Genomic DNA, 27,276 nt, shown 5'->3' on the forward strand with positions numbered 1-27,276 from the left:
AGTAAGTTCATATTACTTCTTTGTTCTCATGCCTTGTTTGCAAAATTTATGATTTCCCCCACCTCCTCCCTTAAGAATACACTTACTGTCCAGAGAAGTTTTTGGTACCGAATCATAAAGCGCATGATATTTGCTGTTCCAGCTGCCATAACAAACTCGCTTTGTTCAATAGTCTTTGAGCTAAACCCATGAAAGGTGAAAAGGTTTGGGGCCATCACCATCGCAACATTCTTCAACGTCATTTTATTTTTGTCTCGATGATCAATTACCCTCTGGAGGAATTCAAGTAGTACCTGAAATAACAGCAGAACTTACAGCTCTACTCTGCACGAGTTGAAACACACTGTTACATATTTTTGGAAAAAGCTCTTTGTTCCTAATAAAGCCACATTAAAAGCAACCGATAATAGGAAGTGTGGATATGCTTGTTCACAGGACTGTAATGCAAGTTTTGATTCCTTTAAGTATTGAAGTAAATAATTCTTGTTAATTTTTGTGGAGAACATTTTCGAAAGCATTCAAGTGATTTCAAAGCCCTGCATAGTAAGATTTTTTTCAAAACCCTCGTTATGTAGGTGTACAAGTAGCATCCCACGGATGCTTTTCAAAACATTACTGTTGTTTTTTCTTAAATTGAAAGTGAACACAATAGTGCCAGCTGTCATGGTTATGGCAACATGGAGTGGCTAGTTCTGTAAAGTAAGTAACTTGTGAGTAAACCACTCCATTGAGAATGACAGGTAGCCAGTTAGAAACTGACAATAGTCAATTAATTCAGTTCCAGATATTTGTAACTCAACTTAGGAGCTGTCCTGACTACTTCCACACAGTAAATAAACTCAAAAAGAAAGTAATGTTTAAACAATAAGACTTAATGCGATTTTTTTTGTCTGCAATAGATGTTCTGCATCCTACATAAATCCTACAAATTCATTTTTGATTGTAGCAATTTTAATAGTATGCATATTCTGAAAAAGATTAATAGCTTTGCTACTAATGGACAAGCCCAAATTAGAAGACTCCACATAATGTGCTGCAAATACCAATAGGAAGTGTAAATTTCTAGCTTATTGAGAGCAGAAACAAACAGCACAGAGAAAAGCACAGAATAAAAATGAAGAGCTAAACACATTTCATAAAAGCAAACTCTCATCCATATATTCTAACACTGTTTATTTTTTGCATTGGAAATAATGACTGCTGCTGCTTCAATAAAGGAATGAAACTTGTAAGAGAAAAGGTCGCTCACTGAGAGATTATTATTGCAATCTCCCAGAAAAATTTGAAGTCATATTCTTAAAAGTCATTTGGGAGGAATTAGAGTCCTAAGGGTTTTTTTTCTGAAGTTCTGTGAAATATGAAAAAAAGAAGGAATCACTAGTTTCAGCATTAACTTTGAACTGAAAAAAAAAAAGAATGTTAAAAGACTACAGCATTCATTACAGTGGATTCACAGAAACAGACAAAAGATTTGTGCAGGAAAGAAGTATTAGTAATTCTAACCTTCAGAGTGTCTCTGTTTGCTTCAGGTAGAAGAAGAATCAAAAGATTCAAAGCTTGCAGTTGCTGTTTCTTCGTTGGAAGATCTGCCAGTGAAACACATGAACCTCAGTATTTTAAAATTGTAATTTGTCCTCTTCAAAAAGTATGATTTCAAAGTGGAAACATCTTGCAAAATGCTGAATGCATACACATGGCTAATTGTCATGGTGTGACAAAGGACTGACAGATCCTTGTTTTCTGATCCTCATTTCCAAATGTTCTTTCAGGATTCAGTTGCTGTATGACTCAGCAGTCTTCTGGCAATATTTTCTAGATGCCTTGTGATCCTTTTGCAATGTTACAAGAAGAAACAGTCAGCTAACAGTTCCTCCCTTTTTGAGTCTGTGCCCCAACATACAAAAGCGTATATTCAAAACTGCTTTCACAGTTTCTCTGATTGCCTTAACAGTTACATGGTCTCCCAAGTCACCCACACAGAATGGATACCACATGTTGCTGAATAGGGCAGGTCTCCAGTGACATAAGCAGCAGCAGCTGCAAGAGCAAACCAGTGGGGATAAAGCCAAGAGCAGAGAAGCGTATCCGTACAAACATGAGTGCCGTACCAAATGTGGCAAGCTATAATTAAAGAAAAGTGACGTTGGTTCTGCCTTTTACCCAGATGCTCTCAGTGGAGCATCAGTCACCCAAGACGCAGGACGAATGCATCCCCACACTCCTCCACCTCCTAGAAGAGCTCCTACGTTCTCGCAGTGTTGAGCAGCAGAAAGCCCCAACTCTCCCACGTTTGTCACTTATGATAAATTTTTTCCTGTCATGCTTTAGAGGACGTGCTCTGGCAAGTCTTCTCAGTAGATTCCTAATGAATCGGGCCATATGTAAAACAAGTGAAGAAGGAGGTACCCGCACCTGACATAATTTTATCACACTATTTCAAAATTCAACAGGGCTGTTCTTGTGCATCCTGCTGGGATTCCAACTGAACCACAATTTCAAATACATTTCATCCAAATCAGTTTGGGAGATACCGCAAAAAAAAGTTCATCAATTGAATAAAAAAAAAAAAAAAAACCAAAAAAAAAACCCACCCTTGCTGACTACTTTCTACCATAATAAAAATTAAGGATTTGGATAAATGAGTGACAAATTACATAGCCACTTAAAACATGCAAGTAGTGATAACAGCATATCTACCCACTTTAGAAAGGCATACATTAAAAGTAAGGCTTAAATTTAGTTCCAAAACACCATGTCACCATGCTCAAAAAGCAATGAGAATCAACCTTTTCATAGCAAAGTAAGCAAAAATACAATTGCAAAACAATTAAAATTTGTTACATAAATCAGGGTTTTCTGTCTATTCACCTACATAACAACTGACTTTTACTTGTTCGAATTACTTAAATTAACAAATTAAATTGTTTAAATTAAGTTGTTTAAATATTTAATTCTAACCACACTACTTAGTCACAGCATCATGAAAAACACTATTGTCACAAAGATGGCCCTTTTTCTCTAACACCTAATCTTACTACATGTAACCAACAAGACAGGCAGACAATTTAAACAATGGGAGGCTATGAAGTGCTGTGTCTGTTTTGCATCAAATCCTTTGACTTGGTGTAGAAAGTGTTTTGGATTCCGGCACCTGAGTATTTTCTGGGTAAGTAAAACCACATAAACCTTCAGACAGCTCAGGACCAGCAAGCAGAAACCCTCCTGGCTCCAATCAGTATCCAGTAAGCGGAGCAAACTTGAGGAGCCATTTTTGAAAGCATTATGGCCAGCTTTAACTTGCTGCTAGGTACTGCAAAATCAACACCACTATGTAGCAGGTCTAAGCACCAGCCCCCTACTCCCACCAACTTAATGGCCTTGAAAGGCAGCTCACAACCCAGAGACTGACACAGTCCACAGTTTTTAAGAATATTCATCTATCTGCCTGTCCATGGGAATTGCCTGCAAGTGTCCCTTAGAAATGAGCTGCTGCTCTTCCTGCAGACAAGAGGAACAGATTTTTCTGAAACTTGCCCTCTTTTGTCGGCTGGAGAGCTAATATATGCGGTTTCTCACTCCTGATTCATTATCACCAAGCCTCTCTCTTTCAATTACAGCTGGTATGTTTGCTGTCTTGGTGACCACTTGGCAAGGAGGACATTTTCACAGGAACTTGCTGATCTCAAGGGACCAGGGACGATCAGCAGTTATGACTATTCTGCTTTAACTTTTCCTGTTATCCTAAAAAGTATAAATTACCATTTGTTAGATTTTCTGCAGAACTATTGTATCTTTGCTGTTGTTTTCCTTTGAAGCAAATATTGTTTATAAACTGATACCATCATACAGTATTTCCTTTTAACCCATGTATACCTCCTAACAACTATCAGAAACATCTTATCAGAAAGTGGCAGTGTGCTTTCATTTTATGGGTAAACTATTAAAACAGATGTTTCATGAAAAATCTTATTTGTACATTAGCAAAAATATGCCCAGTTTTTCCTCAAGAGAAATCATATTGTTGTTATTCAATTTGGTTTTCAGTTTCACATATTGTTACCAAAAATACTCCTATGGCAAAGAGGCACTTCTCTGCATTGGTATCAATTCTTCACAGAAGGACACTACTCACTCTGTACATCCTGGAAAGCTTTGAGATATTCTACAGTGAGGAGTGGCTGAGGCAGTTCACGGATGAAGAGTTTCAAAAGACTTGCTGCATCATGTTGCTTTACATTTTCCCAGTTGAAAGTCCCTTCATAAAATTTTGCTTCCAGTTCTTGGCAAAGACTCTGAAAGGCAGTAGATACAGAGAGCACCAATAATACTCAGTTCCTGGAAGTCATGCATTATACACACAGAAATACTTTCCATACTTTGAAAGGGGGTAAAAAGGGACATCTGAAATACCACTTAACTACAGCTGCTGCTAGTCTTTTGCTACAAAAAGATACATTTGGGATCCGAAGCACTGAAAGCAAACACATAGTAATAGGCAGCAGACAAACAAACCATATAGGAAGAAATGTCTTGGGCCTGCTTCAGGACCATATGGAATGTACTACAAGAACCAGGTATCATAGTCATTCACATAAGGGTTATGACTTCCTCTCCTCCAAAACATTAAGGCGTGGCTGATACACACAGCAGTTCCGAAACTGCTACCAAAGGGTGTTACTGTAATGCATGCATGGCCATTTTCATAAACAAATATGGCAATTATGCATCTTGACACACAGTTTCCTATTAAAACATACACTAAGGTGAGGCTGGCTCTCTTTTTAAAACACAGGGAAAAGATTTGTGTGACTGGATAGCCGGATGTCTTGCTATCTACGTGGAGCTCCATGCCACCGGGCACATACAGCTTTGCCTAGCGCTGGATGTCAGACATGTCCTCTATGCAAGGGAACTCTACTGCAAAACATGAGGTTATGCAGCAGAATAAACAGCACTGAAAGTCTCAGTGATACCTCGTAACTCCAGGGCTGGGGAAGGGCAGGATACTGTCGGTAGCGGACATTGCCATACGCCTGCCTTGCTCCCACAGCAGTGCTATTACTGGGCTTCCAGAGATGGACGAATGGGAACACGCTGCAAAGAGTGAGTCCTTCTTAGTCTCCCATTAAGCATCAATATGGCTTTGCACCGACTTCATTTATTTCCCAGTCTGGCAGAGTGGGAAGTGGCCTCAGCATAGGGCCCATGGCCCAGGGGCACCTCCCATAGGTCCCCTCCTTCTTCTTGCCCCAGTTCTTCCGGACAGAAAATGAGGACAGAGACACTGGCTTGTTCTGTAAAGTATGTGAGATGAAGGGAGGTAAAATGCTATGGAAAAATATGGCCTTAATTATTTGTCTGGACAAGAAGGGCACATTGCATAGAGGATACTAGATACCTTTTAAAGATACTATTCTCATTAAATTTAACTTCGTCCAAATGGAAAATGGATCTATATCCAAAGAAAACGTGGACACTTGGGTTGACATAAAATTTGGATGTTTGCGACTGTCCTCCAGACAGATCTTCTGTCTCCACTCATTACGCAGGGGGTTCAAAGGTGCCAAGATCCTAACTCAGATGTCTGAAGTCAAGTGGGTATGATTTCCTGCTCATCAACAAAAGTAAGCTTTAGAAATAAAGATGACAGTTCTCCCTCTGAGTCTTATCAGCTCATCCATCCACATTTGGACCAAATCACTGTGGCAAATGCAATATCAAACAACCAGATACAATGAACTGCTGTATCTGAGAGGCAAGAGCAGAAACATCAACTAGTGAACCAATGCTTAAATTTTAAAGTAAATGTATTTAACTATGGGGTATTATAGATATGCAATGCAATTTTTAATAACTTCTCTAGAATCTACAGAATAAGATAGCAAAATATTTTTCCTTGAGATTGTGTCCTTCTATAGAACCACATAAAGAAGAAAATATTCTTTTTCTATAGAAGAAAAAAGTTTAAGAAAATTAAGAGAAAATATCAATCCTTTAGTATGCTAAATTCTTTGTTTTTCTAGAAAGTTTCTCATTTGAATAAGTACAGGAACTTAATATCTTTGCTAACAAAACAATTTCTTAATTCAAAGAAGCAGCTCCTGCAAATAAATAGGCAAAAAATTAATGAAAGTCAAATAGTGAATGATCCTCTGCCTGGGAAATCATATTAAACTGATAAAATCAAAGAATAAACAAATAAACAAAATCACTCCAAAATCATTCCAGTGTACAGAACTGATGAAAAGTGGAGAATAAAAAATGGCAGAAAACTGTAAAAACCCCCATATCTTAGTTACTGGTAAATAAACAAAGCCAATTTCCATAATATTCCCTTCTTTCAGTTTTTCCTAATAAACCAGCTGCTGGACCAAGTCCTACATGACAGAGGCTGGCAGATGACTTCAGACAGCTGAATCCACTTAAATAGCTCTTTCTGATTAGAATTTAAGGCCAGTTCAGACCGTCTTTTTAACACATTGACTCTTGGCGTGAATCATACTGTGTATTTAGTTTCCTGCATTAAGGCAAATACTGGGGAAGAGTCTGCATGTAATTGGCACTCACTCTGCGAAGTGTCAGTGTGCACAGACGTGCCTAACAAGATTGCGCTTAGTGAGCTGAGTAGTTATATTGCTGTTCATAAAAATAAATGTGAGAGGTTCCTCAGTGCATGCTGGCTGCCTTGTCCTGTAACTCAGGTTAAGTCTAGCTATTAAAATAGGCTCACAATGCCAGAGAAAAGCTTACTCCTGGGGTAGAAAGACGGTGTGTGAACTGTTCAGATGATTAAGCTGGTTCAGGGAAAAAGCAAAAGGCTGGAAAGCTCATGCCAAGAATTAATGAGATTTTGGCACAACTGAATTTGAAATGTAGCCTTGACCTTCCTTCAAATTTGAACTCCAGTCTTCTCCCCAAAAACTACACTGGATGAAACCATCGGCTTTCTGGCTAATATAACTCAGATTTCTTTGTAAAGAGATTTTGCTTTCTGGTTTGGAAGATTTGCATAACAACCTGATGTTAAAATATATTTATAGGACAAAGTAAAAACAGCAAACACAGAAGAGTTTGGGGAGATGTTGAGAATCTGTGCAATGTTTTACCTTCACTCTTGTTGCAACTCCTGGTATTCTAAGAAGTCCTTCTGTTTCCAGAGTTGCCTCTTCTATCTGGGCAATCAGCTGTCAAACACAAACCAAATTGCATGAACAAAGATGCCAATTAAAAATAACTGGTAGACAGTTCTGATACATTGGAGCCTTTATTTATGTATGTGTGTGTATGTATACGCATGCATTTGTGCATGCACATATTTAACAAGCAGACACACAAGCACACAGTTTACATATGGAATACAGTTGCTGTAAATGTAGAACAAAACCTTTAATATGGCTCTTACTTGTTTTATGAACACTATTAAATAAGAGTTTGTGTATTTTATTTAAAAAGACCTCCTTCAAGTCTCCTTCAAAGACTGAAGCAGATTTTTTCTAAAATTACTTGGGCTTCAAAAACAAACACCAATTACTACCCTTGTTAAAATGTCTCCAAATCAAAACAATTAAGGTAACATTAGAGATACAGTATTAATGTTTTCACAAATACTCTTCTTTATTACTTTACCAGAGAGGAACTAAGTACTTTTAGGCTTTAAAGAAGCCTCAGTTTTGCAAATACTGTCACTCTCCTAGCAAACTCAACAGTTTGCAATCCTACACATAGCTCAGATAAATTAGTAGAAATTCTGTAAAAGTACTTAAATTCTACACAAATTCTGTTTCTCTAAAAGATATGCTTAGAAGTATGGTTCTAAGAGTATTCAAAATAAAATTGTAAACAGCAAAAGCTGATGACATCATTTTAGCACAAATAGTTCTCACAATGTTTAACTAGGGCAGTGCCTTTGTTACATACCTTCCCATGCCAGCTCTTGAGTAAGAAAAATTATGCAATACAGCTGTGTTTTCTCCATTTACAGAAATTAAAGAACATTTACCTACCACTGTATTTATGTAAGTGATAAAGGTAATAAAAAAGATCAGACAGAAAAAGCCACAAAGCTAGAAAACAGCACTAAAGGTGTCATCCTGGCATACTTTCCTTGGTTAAAAAAAAAAAAAAAAAAAAAAAAAAAAAAAAAAAAGTGTTAACTGGCTGCATCCAGCTCTCACCATACTCGGCTTACACCAGAGCAGTGGCTGCCACTCTCATCTGTTGGGCACAAATACACTGTGGGTATGTTGTGGGTGATTTGCCACCATCCCCACGCCTATGGGAAGGCCAGATCTGGTGGCCCTGCCAGCAGCCATGACTCCTTTGCACACATTCATTCACAAGTGGCCACTTGGCAGGCAGCGGCAGGTGGCCACTGGCCACCACCAGCCTCCTGCCTACAGGAAATCTCTTCATCTCTATTAGGGTTGCTTTGTATGGCTTCATTAGCAGGCCAGAAACCTGAATTACTATCAGCTGAAACTTCTGGTGGAGATATACAGATTGGTATTAGCCTCAGATTTTTCAGTCAGAAAACCCCTAGGCTAAATTATGTCATTATTTTTAACCGCAATTTCTCAATTAAATAAAACTAGGTATATTTTTTATTAAAATATTTTTTTAAGTTAAGCAGCCTTCCTTTTAGCATGGTTTGTTTCACAGAATCATAGAATGGTCAGGGTTGGAAGGGACCTTCAAAGGTCATCTAGTCCAACTCCCCTGCAAGGGGCAGCGACATCCCCAACTAGATCAGGTTGCTCAGAGCCTCATCCAACCTGGCCTTGAATGTTTCCAGGGATGGGGCTTCCACCACCTCTCTGGGGAACCTGTTACAGTGTTCTACAACTCTCATTGTAAAAAAATTTTACCTAATATCTAATCTAAACCTACCTCCCTCTATTTTAAAATCATTACCCCTCATTCTATGGCAACAGGCCCTACTGAACAGTCTCTCCCCATCTTTCTTGTAGGCCCCCTTGAGGTACTATAACTAAGGTACATTTAGAAAGCAGCACAAAAGTGTTCTTTCTTGCACTTTATATAAATCCCCTATTCTTAGAAAGCACATGCTGTAGAGAACAAGCAGAAGAAATGGGAAACTTTTTATTTTCATCTTCTCATTTAAAGAAAAATTGTATTCCAAATGACATCTGCATCTGGCAAAAGAAATCACATCAATAAGCTAGAAATGTTTATGTGGAATTTTCTTCCTGAAGAACTATGCTTACTATGTTGCTAGGACAGCACAGTGATCAATCACTTTTTGTAATTTGATTCTACATTTCTAGATAGCATCTTTCCCAGAAATGCATTTTTGTGATCCTGAGGAAGTAATTTCTGGCATGAATGACAAAGCAATAGTTTGAGAGAATGATGCAAAACTACTCTGAGTTTTCTTTTTCCTGAAAAATAACTTAACAAGCAGGTCCCCAAACCTACTGAAACAGTGATGACACAGCACTGAGTTTCTCTCAGTGTTAGGACTCTCCCTTCTCATGCAATGACATCTACTATTCATGGGCAGTAAATCCAGGGTCTCCATCATTTTTCCTATTATCTTCCCCATTAGCATAAAATGATATGGGCCAAAGCATCCCCCCACGTACTAAAGTAACAAATCTTCTGGAAAAGGGCAGCTGCCACCACCACAGAGTTATCCAGCACAATGCTCACTTCTTAGCTGCCTGCTTCATGGCCCAAATTGCTTCTGAAAGGAAAAAAACACTTCCTAGAATGGTAGGTTTAGCCTGTGGGCCAGGGATTGAGAACTTCTACCGAATTTCAAGTATTTGCTCTGAAAAAATACAGAGCACTCTTACTGATGATGAAAGTTACACCATTGCTACGAAATGGAATTTGGCTGCAGGAGGTTCTTGCACTGGTTGTCAGTTTTCACAGGCTTATTACTAAACTTGCCTAAATCATGGAGACTAGTTGTAACACAATATGTCTGATACAAAGCAAAGTATCACATTTACTGAATAATAAGAAAAGCTGCAAATAAAAGTTACAATAACTTTGATTGATTAGAGTAATATACTGAAAACTTTGCTACAGGGAGCAAATAAATCCAGGACAAAATGTTATTTGTTTGTGACTTGTTTGTATCTATTTACCTTTTGAAAAATCAGTGGTATCTTGGTTCCTGGCACCTTCTTCTGGTCTTGTTCCAGTAAAACTGACAGTGGAACACCAAACAAGCCAGAGTCTGAAGAAAAAAAAGCAAAGGAAACTGAAGTATTATCCACATCTGTTCCAATATGATATCCAATATGATACTGGGATAAACCACATTTTTGAAGCAATAAGCCTATTCAGAGCTATTGACCTTTTATTCAAAGTATTTTAATGTCTTTGTCAATAAAGTTATTAAACAAAACATTTAGGCTAAAAGTATTCATTCGTCTCTTCCTTCAACCATAAATCAGAAGTCTTCTGTTTTGACTTCAAATTGCCATCCACATACTCTGCAGTACAGCGAAGCAAACGGCACAAATGAACCATCTGCGTGGTTCTGGTTTGTAGAATGGGTGTGATGATGGCCCTCCAATGCAGCTCTTCATCACTGAATGCAAGTTATTATAGTTAAGATGCAAATGGCTTGAGTAAAATATCCAGAAACTTGGCTACTAAAATGAGACAGTTACTCTGAACACTTCTCTCTACAAGAGTTTTTAAAAGTAGAGCTTTTCAACCCTTGTGCTTTTGCATTATACAACATCAACAGGATAGCAAGATCATCATCTTGCCACAGGCAGCTTGCCTTTTTTTTTTTTTTTTTTTTAAATAAAAGCAAAACTCGTCTTGGTTAGAAAATGGTCTTTACAGCAGCACTAGGGCAATGGAAATCGAAAAAAAAAAAAAGAATCTAGTCTCAGTTAATCTAGCTCTGATGCAAAACTAGACTTATTCTTCAAGTAAATGGGACTCTAACGTGTTTATGGCCCAGTTGAATAGAAGTGAATGACCATTCAGAGAGCTATGCTAGTAACTACTAACCGCAAGTTTGCTGACATAGACCTTTTCTGTCAGAAATACTAATAACTGCTTTATGTGCAATTTTTCTGAAAGAGCATATAACACTACCTGTAGCTAAAAATTCCTGCTTGGTATGATGCCATGCCAATACTGAACACAGAACAGTTGTAATTACTAAAAAGATGTCAGCCCTTGAGGGAATGTGATATATGTCAAAGAAATATCAGTTTCAGTGCCAAACTGGGTAGTTCTTGTATCTCTATCAGCATAAAAAGTCTACCTATAAAATATGTAGAGACTCATGCATACGCTCAATAACCACACCCCATAGTTGTATCACCTTGAAGATCTTGTCAATAATAAAAGTTTCTACTGAAATGAAGTTGGAGAAAGAAACTATAGGAGGACAAGAGAAAGGCAAGACTGGGCACAGCACAACATTCCACAGAAAAATTACGCTTTTATCATCTTGATGTACTCAAGCACAAAGGGGAACAGTCAACAGATCCACCATTGTATAAACCAATAAGTGAAACAGCTCTTCAGGAGTGAAGAGGTGAGGGTCAGGTAGAGCAAGAAGGCACTGAAGGCATTACATTGCAAAAGCAGGTATCTTTGGCAGAAGGGGTGACATGTTATTTCCTAAACATTTCCATGACTCTAGCCCATGACTTAGGGAAAAACAGGGGTTTTAATCAATTCAATGTTTTTTTTTTTATTACTTATTTACTTGAATAAGTAAAATTCAATTAACAATAAATTTGGTAAGAAGAATCAATTAAAACTAAGACCCAAAATACAAGAGAAGAAAGTATTTTGTCTCTGTTTATTAGTGAAAGCACAAGCCCTTCTGCAAGAAGAAAATGCATTTAAGGGATCAAGGTCTCATAGATGTTTCTGTGTATGCCCTTTGCATTTAAAAAGTTATTTTCTACTACTGTAAAGCAAAGAAAATATTCTGAAGAATCTATTGTACCTTGCTGTATATCTCTCAACCCTCTCTGTTGCTTTCAACTATTTAAAGTGAGCTATCGCACTGTCACATTCACTGAATCTTGAGAACACGGTTTTGGCCAAAGCAGGCTTGTGATTAACTGGGAACACATTTCAAGCTCTTGTAAAGCATTTAGCAGAAGCCAGAAATACAAAAAACAAACAAAGCACGGAAAATCTCTAGCATCTTGAAATCGGTTTTCAGGTGTCCTATGTTCCCAAGAAAAGCACAGTGATTATACATATGCTCCAACGGCTTGCAGAGAAAAATGACGCATTGCAGTTGTCTTGACATCCTCTGCAACAGCCCACATTTTCCACTCAACATGACACCATTCAGCATAAAAACTGCATTATGGTCTGAGTAAATATTGGATGAGCAAGGTCTATGTGACACAGGAAAGTTTGTACCAGACAGAAGAGGAAAGGAGATGGTGAGAAAGGCTCCCAGCATCTCCAGCCAAGGGCAATGAATCCAAAAAGTCAGGTAGAAGTAGCACAGGAAAGCAGGAAAAGAATGCCCACAAAGAGCACATACACAGGTCCTCACAGGGAATATATCAGCACACACAAACTTCTGTGAAGCAATTCTTCCTGTACAGCATGCTACTAAGACAGTTCCCCTTCTTTACTCCTTGGTTTACCTCCTCAGTGACTGACCTGAGTTTTAACTTTAAGACAGACAGCACAGTCCCTTAGTTGGAATGACTATGTGCATGAACTTAGTTAAAGTGTGCCTTGAGTTAAGGCATATAATGAAATGTTGCTCAGGACCTATGTTACTATTTATATATTAATATACATTTTCTGATGCAAAATCATAAAGAACTGGATGCATTTGTTTCACTGGATTAAAACAGACCCATTTGGTTCAGAATATGAAGCACCAACTCACCTTTGGTTTTGATTTTTACAGCTTTTTGCTGCTTGAATTCTGTCCCAAGTGTGTCATAGAGAGCAGTTAATTCAATCAGTGCCAAAGAATAGACTTTCTTCATGTCCTGAGGGGCCAGGTCACCAATCTTTGTGGTACCTGTTTTGTCCTTCGGCAGCCTGAAATTCTAAAAGCAGAGATTTGCAGCAGGTGAATAATCCAGTCATAACAAATTACTCAGCTTGAAGGCTGTGCTTTCTTCAGGGCACAACCTTTCACCATAGAATCACAGAATCATAGAATAGTTTGGGTTGGAAGGGACCTTTAAAGGTCATCTAGTCCAACCCCCCTGCAAGGAGCAGGGACATATCCAACCGTATCGGGTTGCTCAGAGCCCCATCCAACCTGGCCTTGAATGTCTCCAGGGATGGGACATCTACCACCTCTCTGAGCAACCCATTCCAGTGTTCTATCACCCTCCCTGTAAAAAATATTTTCTTTATATCCAGTCTGAATCTACCTCCCTCTATTTTAAAGCCATTACCCCTTGTCCTATCACAACAGGCTCTGCTGTGACTAAATCACAGGAGAATGTCCCAAATAGACTGAAAAGCAGATTATTTTAAAATCATAGGAAGATTTAGGTTCCTAACGACTCCTGAAAGTCATCTAATTCAACGGTCTGCTCAAAGAAAGGCTAAATTCAAAGTCTGATCAGGTTGCTTGCTGCATTATCCAACTGAATTTTTAGAACTCCCAATAACCTCCGTGGGCACCCAATCTAGTGCTTAATGCTCTCACTGGGATTTTTTTTTTCTTTGCAAAACAGAATTTCCCCTGTAGTCACTTGTGTCCCTTGCCTCTTGTCCTTTCCCTGTGCACCTCCAAGAAGAATTTGGCTTTCTCTTGCTTGTAACTGCTCACCACTACCACCTTCTGCATCCTTCTGTAACTTAGTGGTGGAAATGGTTGTCCACAAACAATCCTATGCATGTAAAATTGAGACTGAAATCCCTCTGCACTTACACACACAAAACAACATATTTCACTGCCATAAAAATAATAATAAAGGAGTTCCCTTCTTAGGGAAGGGGGATCCTTAATTATGGCTCATTTCTACTGCACTGAATACTCAGAAACTGCAGTCAGAGACCAACAAAAGGAATTGAGCTGAGAGGGCGAGGGAGAGGGACTTCACAGCTCGTAGAGCCTTTTAACTCCATCTCTCAACAGCAGGCTTCTAAGTAAGACTGTTGCCTGTGCCTGACATTAGCAGTGTTCATGACTCAAAGCAGGAAGGTTGACAAGACTTTCTTCCATTTGGGAAGACGTATTATACTCCAGAATTGTTTTCTCATCCTGTACAAACCCAGTGATAGCACAGATGAATTGGTGGTTATGGTACATGACTACAAGGGCACATACCGAAACATAAACATAATTTGCAAATTGTTGATAGATAGTCACTTTCTCACCCTGAGGTTTCATTGACTTGCACAAACATGTATGTTTAAAAATAGCTGTCAGTGACAAAGGTGAAACAAACACAAATTGCAGATTTAAACAGGCAACTCCCTTCCTTTCTATCATTTTGTCACTCTATTCATCACTGAAGGAGAAATTCCATAGTCATGTCTTTGAGCAATCCTTCATAAGCCTAGCCAAAAATATAGCTAAAGTATGTATTAAGCCTATATACATATGCATATAAACAGAAGTAAGTTAGAGTATAGCTGTCATTTCCTTGCTATAGGCTGCATTAGAGAAACATGACTCAAACACTTCAGAATCCTTTTCTAAATACCCATTAGTGTCTGGTTTATAATGTTTAAACTAGGATACATGGGGTAATTACTATTTGAAGAACTGCACATGTCCTTATCTAAATTAAGTTTGAAGCACTGTGAAACATTATTACTTCAGACACTATGTTTACTCAGACATGTTTGCATACATTGTTAGAAAAAAAAAAAGGACATTTTTTCACACCACTCATTAGTTTACAGGTCACACGTAACTGTATGTTCATGAACTGTTAGGTAGAGAGAGATCCTCAAAGAGATGCCTGAGGATCAACAACAAAATGCCTTGGAGGATCTTCTTGTGTATTTATTTGGATTCATTAAAAATGAGTGTTTTTTCATTAAGAGTTGGAAAGCAAAACTGAGCACAAACCAATCCTTAATTTCCTGCCATTTGACTTTAGACTTCTATAGTCCATTCTGTTCTTTATTCTCATCTCTCACCTACCTGTATTGGATAACTGCACAAGGTTTCTACAGGGATCCACCAACCCTTTTTAAATGACAACAGATATTTTTATTACAGAGGTAAAGCATCTCACCTCAGATAACAGGAAAAGGGGCTGTAAGCAAACAAAGTAAGGACACAGTTTGTGTACAACTACCACTAAGCCACTATTCCAGCTTAATATTACCAGTCCATTATTGCTTACGCATAGAGTGCATTTTGTCAGACAGACAATGATATAAATAGGCATAAAAGTAGTTACTTCCATTCCATGTTATGGTGAATACTATTACCAAAAATTAGTTATCTTGAGAAGGTCTATCTCCATGAAGCTGGATCCAAAAATGGTCATCTAAATCTAATTCACCCACCATCAGAAAAAAATTCTCCAAAGAGTACCACTAGTAAAAACAAAGAATGTGAGCAATAAATAGGAAACACCTACTGGGAGAAGAGTGTCACCTCCTCCACCCTTGCACATTTTGCCTACTGAGTTGTCTTTGAGATTAGCTGCCTGTTCTGCAAACGGTATTTCCAAATTGATGTCAGTATCTGAAAACTGCACGTCTTCAAGCAGGCTCTTCTGCTCATCAGTTCCAAGACTGAACTTCGGATCTGAAAACAGAATAGAAAAAACTAATAAAAAACAGCAGCACAACTGAGCATCACTCAATGCATGACAGTAAGTTTAAAACCAAGTAGAAGTTAATGCTGTGCAAGAGATGGACTTTCTGGCAAATTCACTGATTTCTGCAATTTTTTATGATGTCAGTTGAAAATTTAGCTTCTTATAAGGGCCTATCTTTTATAGTTTTTCTTGAATAATTCTGCCAAGGCACGGGGTTTTCTCCTATTTATCTATTAGGAAAAGATAAAGCAATCCACCTCAAACAAATAGACTCCTGGAACCTTCCAGAGCCAAACAGCTTTCTTGCCATCAAACACTTTCTAGCCTCAAAGACTGTAACATCCTACAACCAAATGAGCAATTCTTTCTGCTGTTAAAATTTCAAAAGCAAAAGAGAGTGTTTCCTCTACGATCCAAAGTATTAACATCTGGGAATAACAGGGAGTACAGAGATCATGTCTTTGCCCCAACATCTCTGTCCTCACCTCAGTCTAAAGAGTCTAGATTTCTCAAAACTGTTTGGACATGTTTCCATGATACAGGGAAGGACTAAGTACACAACAATGGCCTTACTTCTCTTTCTTTGTTCCTTAAAGGAATAAAACACTAGACAAATTTAGAATATTTTTTTGTTAAAAAAAAAAAAAAAAACAGAAGAAAAAAAAAAAAGAGATGCAGTTCTGCTTTTAGAAAAAGAAGTAGTCTAATTTCATAGTAAAGCAACCATTGCATTTCAGTCGTAAGTTAAAATATATAATGAAAGAAGCAAGAGGAAAATCGTATTGTAAATAACTATTTAACAAAAAGCATCAAAGACAATTTAGCCAGAGGAAGATTCTGATCTTTCCACTATCTCTTTCATGATGTGGTACTTCTTAAAGGATACATCCCGGATTAGGTTCCTTATACAAGATATTACAAATACCTTGCAAGTATCCAAACTCTTTAAAACCAGCACAAATATAAACAAGTCAATCCTGCCACTGGCTCCTAGGCACAGGAGACTGCAGTCTGTTCAGAACTAACGCCGTCCAAGTGCAGGAAAAGTGGGATAGAAACAGACATGAACTGAGGAGGACAATCATGAGCAGTGCATATGCTTTGTTATACATGTACTGTATAACAGAATTGATTAGTTTCTTTACACCACTGTGGGAAATTTTTCTGTGGCCTGGAATAACTACGCTAAGTCAAGTCAGAAAAAAATTCCCAAAAGCCAGTTACAGATACAGTAACATTTGACCTTGAAGTAAGAGAAAATCTGCAGATAGACTCATTAAGGGAGTAGGCATCAGGAAAGCGTTGCTCTACACTGATACTTTCAATGGTCTCCAAAAGAGCTGAGCTGCAAGCATGCAAAGTGAATAACATATGAAGCATCAAGTTTAAAAACAAATATTACACCAACTCAAAAAAATTTCTGAATCATATCTGAATCTAATTGAAAGACTACACACAAAACAAGACTAGTCTCCGGTATTCTTTAGAGAGTCCTCAAAATTACCTCAGCCTGCCGAGGCCAAACTCAGGGGACCTGATAGGCAAATGGCTGCAGCCACCACAGTCACTCTCTGGTAGGGTACAGTGCTTTATGCAAAAAGTCCCACATCAATGTAATTGATCTAGAGCTGAGACACTTCCAGAGAGAGAAGGTGAGCATGAGTTAACACTTCGACTCTACTTACAACCAAGCAATGCTGTGAGAAGCAGAATGCAAGACTTCAAATTTTTCCTGTTACATGTGTTACTCACCACTTACTTTTTCCAGAGTAGCTTCTGCTCACTTTCCATAGACCCAAAAAGATGTCTGGGGCATAGGCTAAAGATTAAGCTGATCCTGAAACTAGAGCTGCTCCTTTCCGTAAAGAGATAGGTGAAACCTCAGTAACAAAACATATCCAAGGTCAAATTCATCTCTGGCTTTGATCTTTGGTCTCCCTATGTGTGTATCTGTACACATCATGTAAACTACTTAACGCATCCAAACTAAAGGAAAACAGTTCCTGTTCTGCCAGGACTTTTGTCATGCTAATGTAGCCTATACCTGACCTACATACTTTCTACCAGTCTGGGAGGGATCTGATGTTAACAAACAATAAAGCAGTAGCTCCTATTTCAATCCTCTGGTCATAGGAAGGTGTTGTGTAAAGCAGATGTCTTGGTAATGGTGTGCACATTTTAAAAGTCTGGAAATGCTGCTGTTGTGGGGATTTTCTTTGTGGTTGTATAGCCTTGCTCCTATTGTTGTGCATTCATCAACTAGGAAGCAGCTGTAAGAGGAAGCAGCTTTGGTCTTCTGCCAACTGCATGCAACAGTTTATGAGAGAAATGCAAGTGTAATACAGAAAAATGTAAATATTATCTATAAGGATGTGGAAACCATATTTTACATTAGTCATGTACCCTTTCCTTGGTTCGTAGTGCTATTTAAAGATCACATAAAATGACAATAATTCTTCAGGAGTGGGGTGTCGGTTACGTTTTGGGCATTTTTTTAACAGGACATGGAAATACTGGAAGCGTCAACCTTGCTACTTCCTACTTCTGCTAGAGAATCTAGAGTATAACCCGACAGAGCTATGCTGATTGATATTAATTTCTAATTAGAAAGGTGGAATGGCTGATTTTTTTTTTTGACTGACAAAAGCATTTCTCTTAAATGCTAGTTCATAGATGACTTTAAATAGAAAATAATAAATTTTCGTAATCTTTTCACTAACACTCTATCACTCCAGCCATAGATTCCTTATTTAACATGTAAAATGAAAAGCAGAAACAAACTTTTTAATTAAAAAACACAATCACATTTCAGTCTTTTTCCCTATTAAGAAGCAAACTTTACAGCTCTTTTGCCTCATGTTACACATAGTGCATGCAATTCTCTCATCCATTTGCAAGATCATTATGCTTTGAGGCTGCCCTTACACAGAGGTTTTATCTAACATTCTCCCTTGCAGCTGAATCTGTGTGTCCAGAAGGATAACTGCAGTCCTACAGTAAACTGACTTTCGCTGCTCCCCTATTTAAGCTAACAAGTATCTAGCTTTTGATCTTCTTTATTATTTCCTTTTTATTTTTGGACATATCTCAGCCAACACAGTTATTTACTCCTTTTCACAGACATCCAAAGATAATTACTTTTTTTTTCTTTCATAGCTGTTGAAAACATATTGCTAACTTTGCAGGTCTGTAGTGAGTGTTATGTATTGTTAATTTGATAATGTCTTTTGACAGCTTAATATATGGTTCTGAATTTTCTTTTTGTTTCCTGTACACATGTTCTGTACCTACATGAAACAAAGAGGCACTTTAAGGCAGTAAGTGAGGGTCCTTACAAAAAACCTGAAATATGCATCTACCAACAAAAAAATCTTAGGAACTCATTGAACTGTTCCCTTTAAGCAGGATCAGGCAGAAAAGAATAAAAACATAATGGTCTCATTCTGAGTTTGCTTACACTGTTTGGGCAAGAAAAAAAGGTGTGTCAGACTGGCAAGAAAGAAGGAGTGAGCACAGGTTCACATAGCCCAGGTATGCTCTAAAGGCAAACCATTATCATCTTCAGCCTGGCAGAAGCACTTGGGAATGCAGCATTCACATACAAAGTTAGGAACAGAGTCATCACCTTTGGAGAAGGGCCAAACAGAGTCATTAACTCTAATAGTTTTAAGACATCTCAGTTTAAGCTTTGGATTTTTTCAATAATATCTGAGATTATATTAATATTTTTTTTAGGTAAAACTGCTACAACTTCTCTGTCAAAGGGAGTGTCCATTTTAAAATAATTTATTTAGATTTGAATTTCATAAATATTTAGTATCTCTGAAATATTTATTTATGCATTATTTACTTTTTGCCTTAAATTCACTTACTGTTTGTATAACACTAATTTGCTCATCATTCTGGCAGAAAGATCACAGCATAGCACTGAAACAGGTGTGGTGTTTATAACACCACCAAACTGGCATGGTTTGACTGCAAATTGAACTGATTTTTTCTTCCTGAGCCAATCTTGGGAGCAGAGCCCACTTTAGCATGTTGACTAGAGCAGAAGTGTACAGGATGTAAGCAGGTTGCATTTGCCATCCACATCACAATCTGTGCTGAGGAGAGCTAGCATATGGGAATTGCCTTTCAGAACTTCTCATTTCTGAAGGGTTCATCAAGGCTACTGTAAAAAAAAAAGAACCAGATCTGATTAAAACTCTGTAATAATTGCTTGGTAATTTTCCAGCTCTGAATTCTACAGTGCAGTTTATTGACACAAGCACCAGGCACCTCTTCCTTCCCTTGTGCTGAACCAGCAGTCTGGCAGTCCTCCCAGTTTTTTTACTGTTCTTCACTGGAGTGAGGTCTGCTGAGAGCAAGGGAGGGAAGGATTAACAGCACTTCTAGAAACGCACAGATTTGGTGATATTCAGGGCTGGTTTATATTCATCTCTCCCACTTCAACTTCCATGCACATCCTGTATTGTTTGTTGCTGTTTTCTAAGTCTAATTACAGATTAAGTAACTTGCAGTAGGGAATGTGATCTGCCTGCCTGATTGTTTAGGTGGCTATAGGGTTCAGTGTAACACCTGTGTCCTATCCAGTCCCCTAGAAGAAGAAAAAAAACCCAACATACAAACAAGGCAGAACAGCAATGCAGTATCTTAAAGCTTAAATGGTTGCCGCTTAAAATCCTGATCTCTACAGTGATGAGTATGGTGGTATAACAGACATGGTGCAACTGCTACTTCAAAGAAACCCAAGATGATGCCGGGCAGCCACCCTTTTTGGACTCGGAGAACAGCAGAAAGTTTTAGCAAAGTCCTTAATCAAAATTCATACTTTCACAACAGAAACTATGGAATCAGCTAAGAACTTCCATGATGGTCTGTCCTACCTGACAGTGAGAGGGAGGGGTCTTCCATGGGTACTGCACCTCTCTTGTGTAACCACACGCTGTTAAATATAACCCAGTCCTACACACACAGAATGCTATTTCCTTTCCATTTTCCCTAAAAAGGTAAACAATTTTTTTCTTCCATCCCTGTTTTTCTTTCATTTTGAGCTGCAGATACATAGCCAGTTCTCACTTTTTTGATGTTTACAGTCCATTTGGTTTTGTTCTCTTGTACACACTGATGAGCTTATGTATAGTGCTTCATTTCCTGTACTGTACAGCAGAGATAAACCAGAAGGGATAAATTAAGGATCAGGAAAGACCTAAGCATAAGCTATGAGAGGAGACTTCTCCCAGATGACTCGACTGTAAGATGATCACTGGTAACAAACAAGGTTAAAAAAATCTTACACCAAAACAATGCAGACCAGAACAGGTTTCTCATAAGAATTTAATTTTCTTTTGCTGAAAAGTTACTAAATATGGACCTATGTCATAGCTTGTGTACTTGAAAGCCTACAAACCAAACAAAAAAAAAAAAGCCATTACCTTTTGTTCCATCTTCTGTTTCATTTTTGTTTTCACTTGTTCTCACAGTTGAGGGTTCACTTCCATCACAGACCTAACAAAGGAACAATAAATATGCGTGCCTATAAAAACCAAATGTATGGTTGTAGAAACTCATTTGACTCTGTGCAGGATTAAAACACATACTGCTGTGATTCAGGGGTATGCAGAATCACACCTGTGTGTTTCATCAGAAAACCCTTTGCCAAAGTCTAAGGGGATCTGAAATCTAGGTAACTAAAAATGTCTGTTCCCCCTGTTCCTAAAAGGCTAAGTTGGTATAAGACTTAATTTTCCAGAGTTGCAAAGAATAAGAAAATGTAGTCTTTGACCTGAAGCCATAGTTTGCACTGGAAAGGACATGTAAAGGGAATCTGGAGGAGACATTTTGACTGATTCAATCCAAATTCCTTCCTCTTGAAAAATCTTATATGGTTGCCTCCCCTAGAGAAAATCCCATCTCTTTTCAAGGGCAGCCTGACATTAACATCTGTGCTTACAGCTTAGACCTCCAACAGCAAAACTAGGACACTTCGAGAAGACAACAGAACAGGAAAGGTTTTGAACTATCTTCTCCTTTCTACAATGCTGCACTACACAGTCTCAAGAATTGTCACATTCCATGAACTGGATGACACCTATAGAAAAAAATATTTCAGAACATGTAGAAAAGCTATACTCATATACATTTTTACCCATGTTTTTTACTAACGTTTTAGCAACTCAAATTAACAATGACTGCTTAACACTCTGGATCTTTAACTGTATTTTACTCAAGCACTGTATAATTCCATAGTTACTGAGGGGGAAAAAAAAAAAAAAATCAAGCTTTAAAGATTTCTCCTACCAACACAAATCTGTATATTTACTTATTTTTTAAAATCAGGGATCTTGAGAGGTGGAAGATGACAGCATGACTGCCCAGAAAATTACTACTGTTTCACAGAGCAATAGAAGCAGACTGGGATGCTGTCAAGGTACCAAAAGCCTAGCTCCTCTTGCGGAATATGGCTGGAAATTTAGTACAAACATCAACACAATTGTTGCGTTGATACAAAACAACAATGCTATTGTTTTACCTTTCCTCCTGTTTTCCTCCAGGTGAAGGAAGGTTACAAGATTTTTGGAGGCTATTATTAAACTAGAATGACTTCATACAGCCGCAGATGGTTTCAGTCTTCTTTTGTTACATAAAAAGCTTTCTAATGATGGGAGAGTAACAAAGCACTGAGACAAGTTACCTAGGGAAGTTGTAGAAGCTTTTTCACTACAAACTTTCTGTGACAGATTAGATGAATAACCACAAGCAATTATTTCTGAATAATTATCTTGCTTTGGATAAAGGAATGCAGTATAGGTTTGACGGTCTGCACGTGTATTATTTTATTTCAGTCAAGGAGACAGGTTTAGAAGGATTCCTCTTTTTTTCAGTAATTCCTATATTTAATAAATATTCAAACTTTCTGTATTATATATCTTAAATGGCTATAATAATTTGTCTGCATTAGTTCTCACTGATGTCATCAATATCCAAACATGTAGTTTAAGAGACACAGAAGTCTACTGAACACTGTGACATATGATTTTCAAACACTACAATATTTAGCTTAAATACAGGAACCTGAGCATTTTTTGTGCTTTACTGAAATAACATACTTGAAAGGGAAATTATACTCCTTTATGCTACATGATATTTTACCTAAATTGCTCTGCTATTAGATCTTGTAATTTTTAGGTGTAGTCAATTCCAAGTCAGATCCTGGAAGGCTTTTATGGAGTTAATATCCCTTCCGCAACAAACTCCCCCCATTACATTTCTCCTCTACTGAATTTGAAAGTTGTTGCTGAAGGAGAGGAAGCTGTTGGGGGAAGAAGGAAGTTAAATCCCCTCAAAATTAATCATGCTTTCCGCCACTGCTACCATTGCATTGAATGGCAGCGGCAGCAGTGAGAACAAGGAACAAGGCTGAGGTCAGGTAAGCTAGCCATGCACTTTCATCAGGTCAAAGTCTTCCTACGGCTGAAGATCTTGTTGCTTTTGGGGGACCAGACAGGATACATACGCTTCTCCACAGAAGAGGAATTCTAATCATAGTCTCCATTTCCCTCCTTCCCCTTTCCTGCATATGGGAGAGGAACTCTCCAGTTTCACACTCCACGAGAGGAGACAGGGACCCTTCAGCACCTGTTAGAGCAACTTCCCCCACACAGTTTAAAGATAGACACAGGCCCTGGGAGTTAGTACAGGGTCTAACCCCAACCTGACAGGTATAAAGACCTAGCCAAAATAGAGGAGGTTAGGTTTATGCCCTCTTTTTTTTCCCCTTAAAAAAAAAAAAAAAAAGGAAAAAAAAAAGAAAGAAACAAGAGCACCAGTAAGAGGTACTGTCCCCTACGTGGCAGACCCCTCAGGATGGCTGCAGGATACTACTACTCAAAGATAAAAGTGCGCTTTTGTAGCTCTTGTAGCTCTTAGGGTGACTGTTGTCATGAGTGTTGCATCTGCACTAAAATTAATTCAGATTAACACCTTGACCATGGAGTGGTTGTTTCATTCATTACTTTTAAGTAATACAAGGCCAACACACATACTTCTTTCAATGTATTTTTTGACTAAAATTGCTTAATGCAATGTCAAGTCTGGACCAATGTTATTCCCCCAAATTCAGTAAAAAAAAATAAGTGAAAAGTTAGACACAAATCTTCTGGAAATATCCCTTTTGTGTCTTTGCACCACTCTCCTCTTCCCAAATCCCTACATGTCTTTTCTCTCTGCTAGAATCAAACAAAATAATAGACAGGAACTTACTTTTTCCTTTGAGTCATTTTGTAGCCTGAAGATATCTCTGACATCAGGAATCTGGTGCTGTTTGTTTTTTTTCCTCATGGTTTGTTTGACAGTCTCTACTCGCTTTTCTACCGCTGCCTTTTGGGTTCGGGTCAGTGTGGACAGAAACACCATGCTTTCCAGGGAGTCACCAGAGCTCTCGCCAAACAGATTTGACAGGCCTGCCTCCTTCAGCCATTCTTCTTCTAGTTCTCCCTCTGAGCAAAGCAAAGAGGAAAAGGCATAAATCTTGGTTTTCGAGTACTGTTAAGCACACTGAATGTTAATGACATCATCTAGTTAATGCAGTTCACAGGGAAAGTACTAAGGGGATGCACAATTAAGAACAATTACTTACACTATCATGACTTGGCAAAAAGCTATTGTTTCTGAAGAGCTTCAAAAAAGTTAACATATGATATCAAACCTTTTAAAATAGTTAATCCAATACAGATTTCTATGAGGCAATCCTTACAATAATCTACAGCACTTCTATTAAATCATACACCATTTTATAAATGTACCTAGATACAAATGGGTATGAGGAAGTCTAAAAGCCTCTGATCATTGCTGCTCCATTGATTTTTAGTTCAATCCTCAATCTTTTTAGCTCCTTTACTGACATGGTTCTGCCCACTGTTCTCGTTACATTAATCCTACAGCTCTCCACTAGCTCAATTTAATGAAGGACAAACCAGGCTACAGGAGTCACCTTAATGTTATTTTTTAATCAGTTCTTATGACATGGTCTCCAGTCTGCTGACAGCCCACAAAACAATTGTTGCTTTAGTCTTACAGCTGATAAGGTATCCTTTATTGACAGATCACTGCACATGAAAGAGGAGAAAGCTATTAAATACTGTCACCAATGGCAAAACTTCTGCTTCTGAAATCAGTAGCTCTCTAATGACACTTTCTTTAAAACACTAAGTTCTGTCTGCAGCAGCTGAGTTTGTGCTGAATGCTAACAAATCTCTCAAATATTCAAGCAGCATTTTCATATATGAGCTACCTGAAAGTACTCCAAAGCTGGCATGTTGACTTCACTATTGTCTGCAGTTTCCCACAGTGCCCAGTGCACATCAAAGTGGGCAACTGAACATTAACAGTATTCAGAAAACAGACATAAAATTTTAAGCATGAATTTTGCTACAGATAAGCAGCCAAATCCTGAGCCTCTGACAAATTCTCTCAGATTTTGTTATTAGGACTGGAAAGAAGGGCTACATCCATTCTCCAGAGCAGATGTGAGCAATGTGTATCTCATCTCTCCCCTGCCTTGCCTCTGCATGCCTCTGAAGCATGCCCTCGCCCAGGCAGGCCCATCAGCCATGTGCTGTGTCCCACATGTTCAGGAGTACTCATACCCAAGTGAGGTGTTCCACATTAGGCAAGGTGTGGGGCAGAGCAACAGCTGCTCGAGCTGATCAGCTCAACTGAGCTGACTCACTTGGGCGGCTTGAGCTGCAGCAGCAACTAGGGGGAAGAAGGCTACATACAAATAAAAAAGGAAATGGTGGGGTCTGGAGTGCAGAGCCTGAAGGCACAGCAGCATCAGTGAGCTGGAGTAAGAGAAGAAGCTCATGTGCTGCAGAACGACGAGCTCTGCTGCTCTGGAGAAAGCGTCACAGCTCTGTCAGATGCCCTGCTCCACAGGCACGCAGGCTCAGAACCTTGCTGCTTTCTCCACAGGCCATGTTGCTATCCTCTTCAGAGCACTTGCACAGCAGTGATGTTTCAAAACGTCTAGGGAAGTAGAAGTGCAAATCCCTTTGAAAGCTAATGAAGCACATTCTTCTCTCTCATGTAGAGGCCAAACCAACATGCAAAGCTCACCATTTTAATTTAATGAGACTGTGGGCCTCTCGTGAGGATGGGAGAAGGGTAGATACTGCACTATTAAAAAACAATTTTTGAGAGAAGAGTGGAATTAAGGACGTTACTCCTCTTTTGTCTGATAGGATAAGAAAAACAAAGAAAATGCCCAATTTCTTCTAAGATCATGCCCTCAGGATTGGCCCATAATTGATGTTCTAAGAAGCAAAAATAATACAAGTGAACAGTCACAATAGTTACAAGCGTATAAAGTTACTCACTAAACTTAAACCGGTTAATCATTGGCTTGTCTTCTAAAGCGTGAGGTTTTTATCCACAATAGCTACAATAACGAACAACACACACAAAGAGTGAAAGGGTAAGTTAGTTTAACAGAAAACTGCAAATAAAGCTTCAATTGTTGTGACTTACAAGTACAAGCACCTTTCTGATGCTCTGCAAATACCGTTTAAAGGAAAACCAGCCTTCTACTTATCTATGATATAATTCTCTTTCAGGGCACTGCCTGTTTCTGGTGATATGCATCAGAGGCAACAGGATTTTCAAAGCAGATGTTCATCAGAGTGACCTCCTTTTTGATTTAAGTGAGTTCGGTGGGTGCCATCTCTTCAAATAAGACTTAAAGAAAAATCCCTAAATCAGCAAACTGATGATCATTCACAAGAACAGATTTCATTACCATCTGGCTCTTTCACTACAAGTGCTACTCGTTCCTCATGATTATTTCCTCTGGTTTCATGGATGTTTTCAAGTTCTTTCCAGTAGTCATCCATAGCCAGTTCATCCAAGGAGTCCTGGGATCCTGAGCGGTCAAACGATGCTCCATCAGGGGTCTTCTTTGAATGGTCATGGTTCATTGTATACTGGCCAGACCGACGGCTATAAACATAAACCCAAAAGCAATTCTTGGTTAGCATTTTAAGATACAAGATATATTAATATCTGTGAAGGCAGTTAGTGATGAATTGTGTCAAAGTATCAAAGTAAACTATTGTCAACAAGAAAATCAATATATTAAAAATTACTTTTAATATCTGGAATATGTTTTTTTAATTTAACATTTCTGCTACATGTATCTCCCAGTCTGGAATGGCACAGGAGCCTGTATTAAAGAGGAAATAATGTATCCAAGTTCTAGTAACCTAGTTATACCAAACATCTAATTCAACTCATAACAGTCAGTTCCACAAAATTCATGGTACACATCTTCCTAGCATCATGGTTGATAAAGAACTTTTCAAAAGTGCCTTTCTGCCTGAGTAAATTCTTATAGCTTGACAGTACTTTTTCTTTCTTTCTTTCTTTCATATTCTGCTTTTATTTTTTATTAATGTTTAGTCTGGTATCTATGACCTTAATTACATCTGAGAAAGGACAAAGTAGAATTACTGAAGTTACAGTTTGTGAAGTAAACTGGTGAGTCTAAATATTTAATAAAGGT

General features: G+C 38.3%; 1 protein-coding gene across 3 annotated transcripts in view; it reads right to left on the reverse strand.

Moving 5' to 3' along the window:
* Nucleotides 1-27,276, reverse strand: part of ARHGAP18 (Rho GTPase activating protein 18) — a 92,199-nt gene that overhangs the window by 13,139 nt on the left and 51,784 nt on the right. For all 3 annotated transcript variants that reach the window (XM_086745154.1, XM_086745152.1, XM_086745153.1), the window contains 10 exons: nt 26,515-26,714; nt 23,982-24,217; nt 21,155-21,227; nt 15,537-15,706; nt 12,863-13,028; nt 10,113-10,204; nt 7,107-7,184; nt 4,133-4,292; nt 1,504-1,586; nt 87-293 (listed from right to left, as the gene is read on the reverse strand). In XM_086745154.1, coding sequence (XP_086601280.1) covers nt 87-293; nt 1,504-1,586; nt 4,133-4,292; nt 7,107-7,184; nt 10,113-10,204; nt 12,863-13,028; nt 15,537-15,706; nt 21,155-21,227; nt 23,982-24,217; nt 26,515-26,714 — 1,465 coding nt within the window. The remainder of the gene's footprint in view (nt 1-86; nt 294-1,503; nt 1,587-4,132; nt 4,293-7,106; nt 7,185-10,112; nt 10,205-12,862; nt 13,029-15,536; nt 15,707-21,154; nt 21,228-23,981; nt 24,218-26,514; nt 26,715-27,276) is intronic.

This window comes from Chlamydotis macqueenii, chromosome 3 (genome assembly GCF_036417535.1).
Source record: "Chlamydotis macqueenii isolate bChlMac1 chromosome 3, bChlMac1.mat, whole genome shotgun sequence".
NCBI classification, from domain to species: Eukaryota; Metazoa; Chordata; class Aves; order Otidiformes; family Otididae; genus Chlamydotis; species Chlamydotis macqueenii.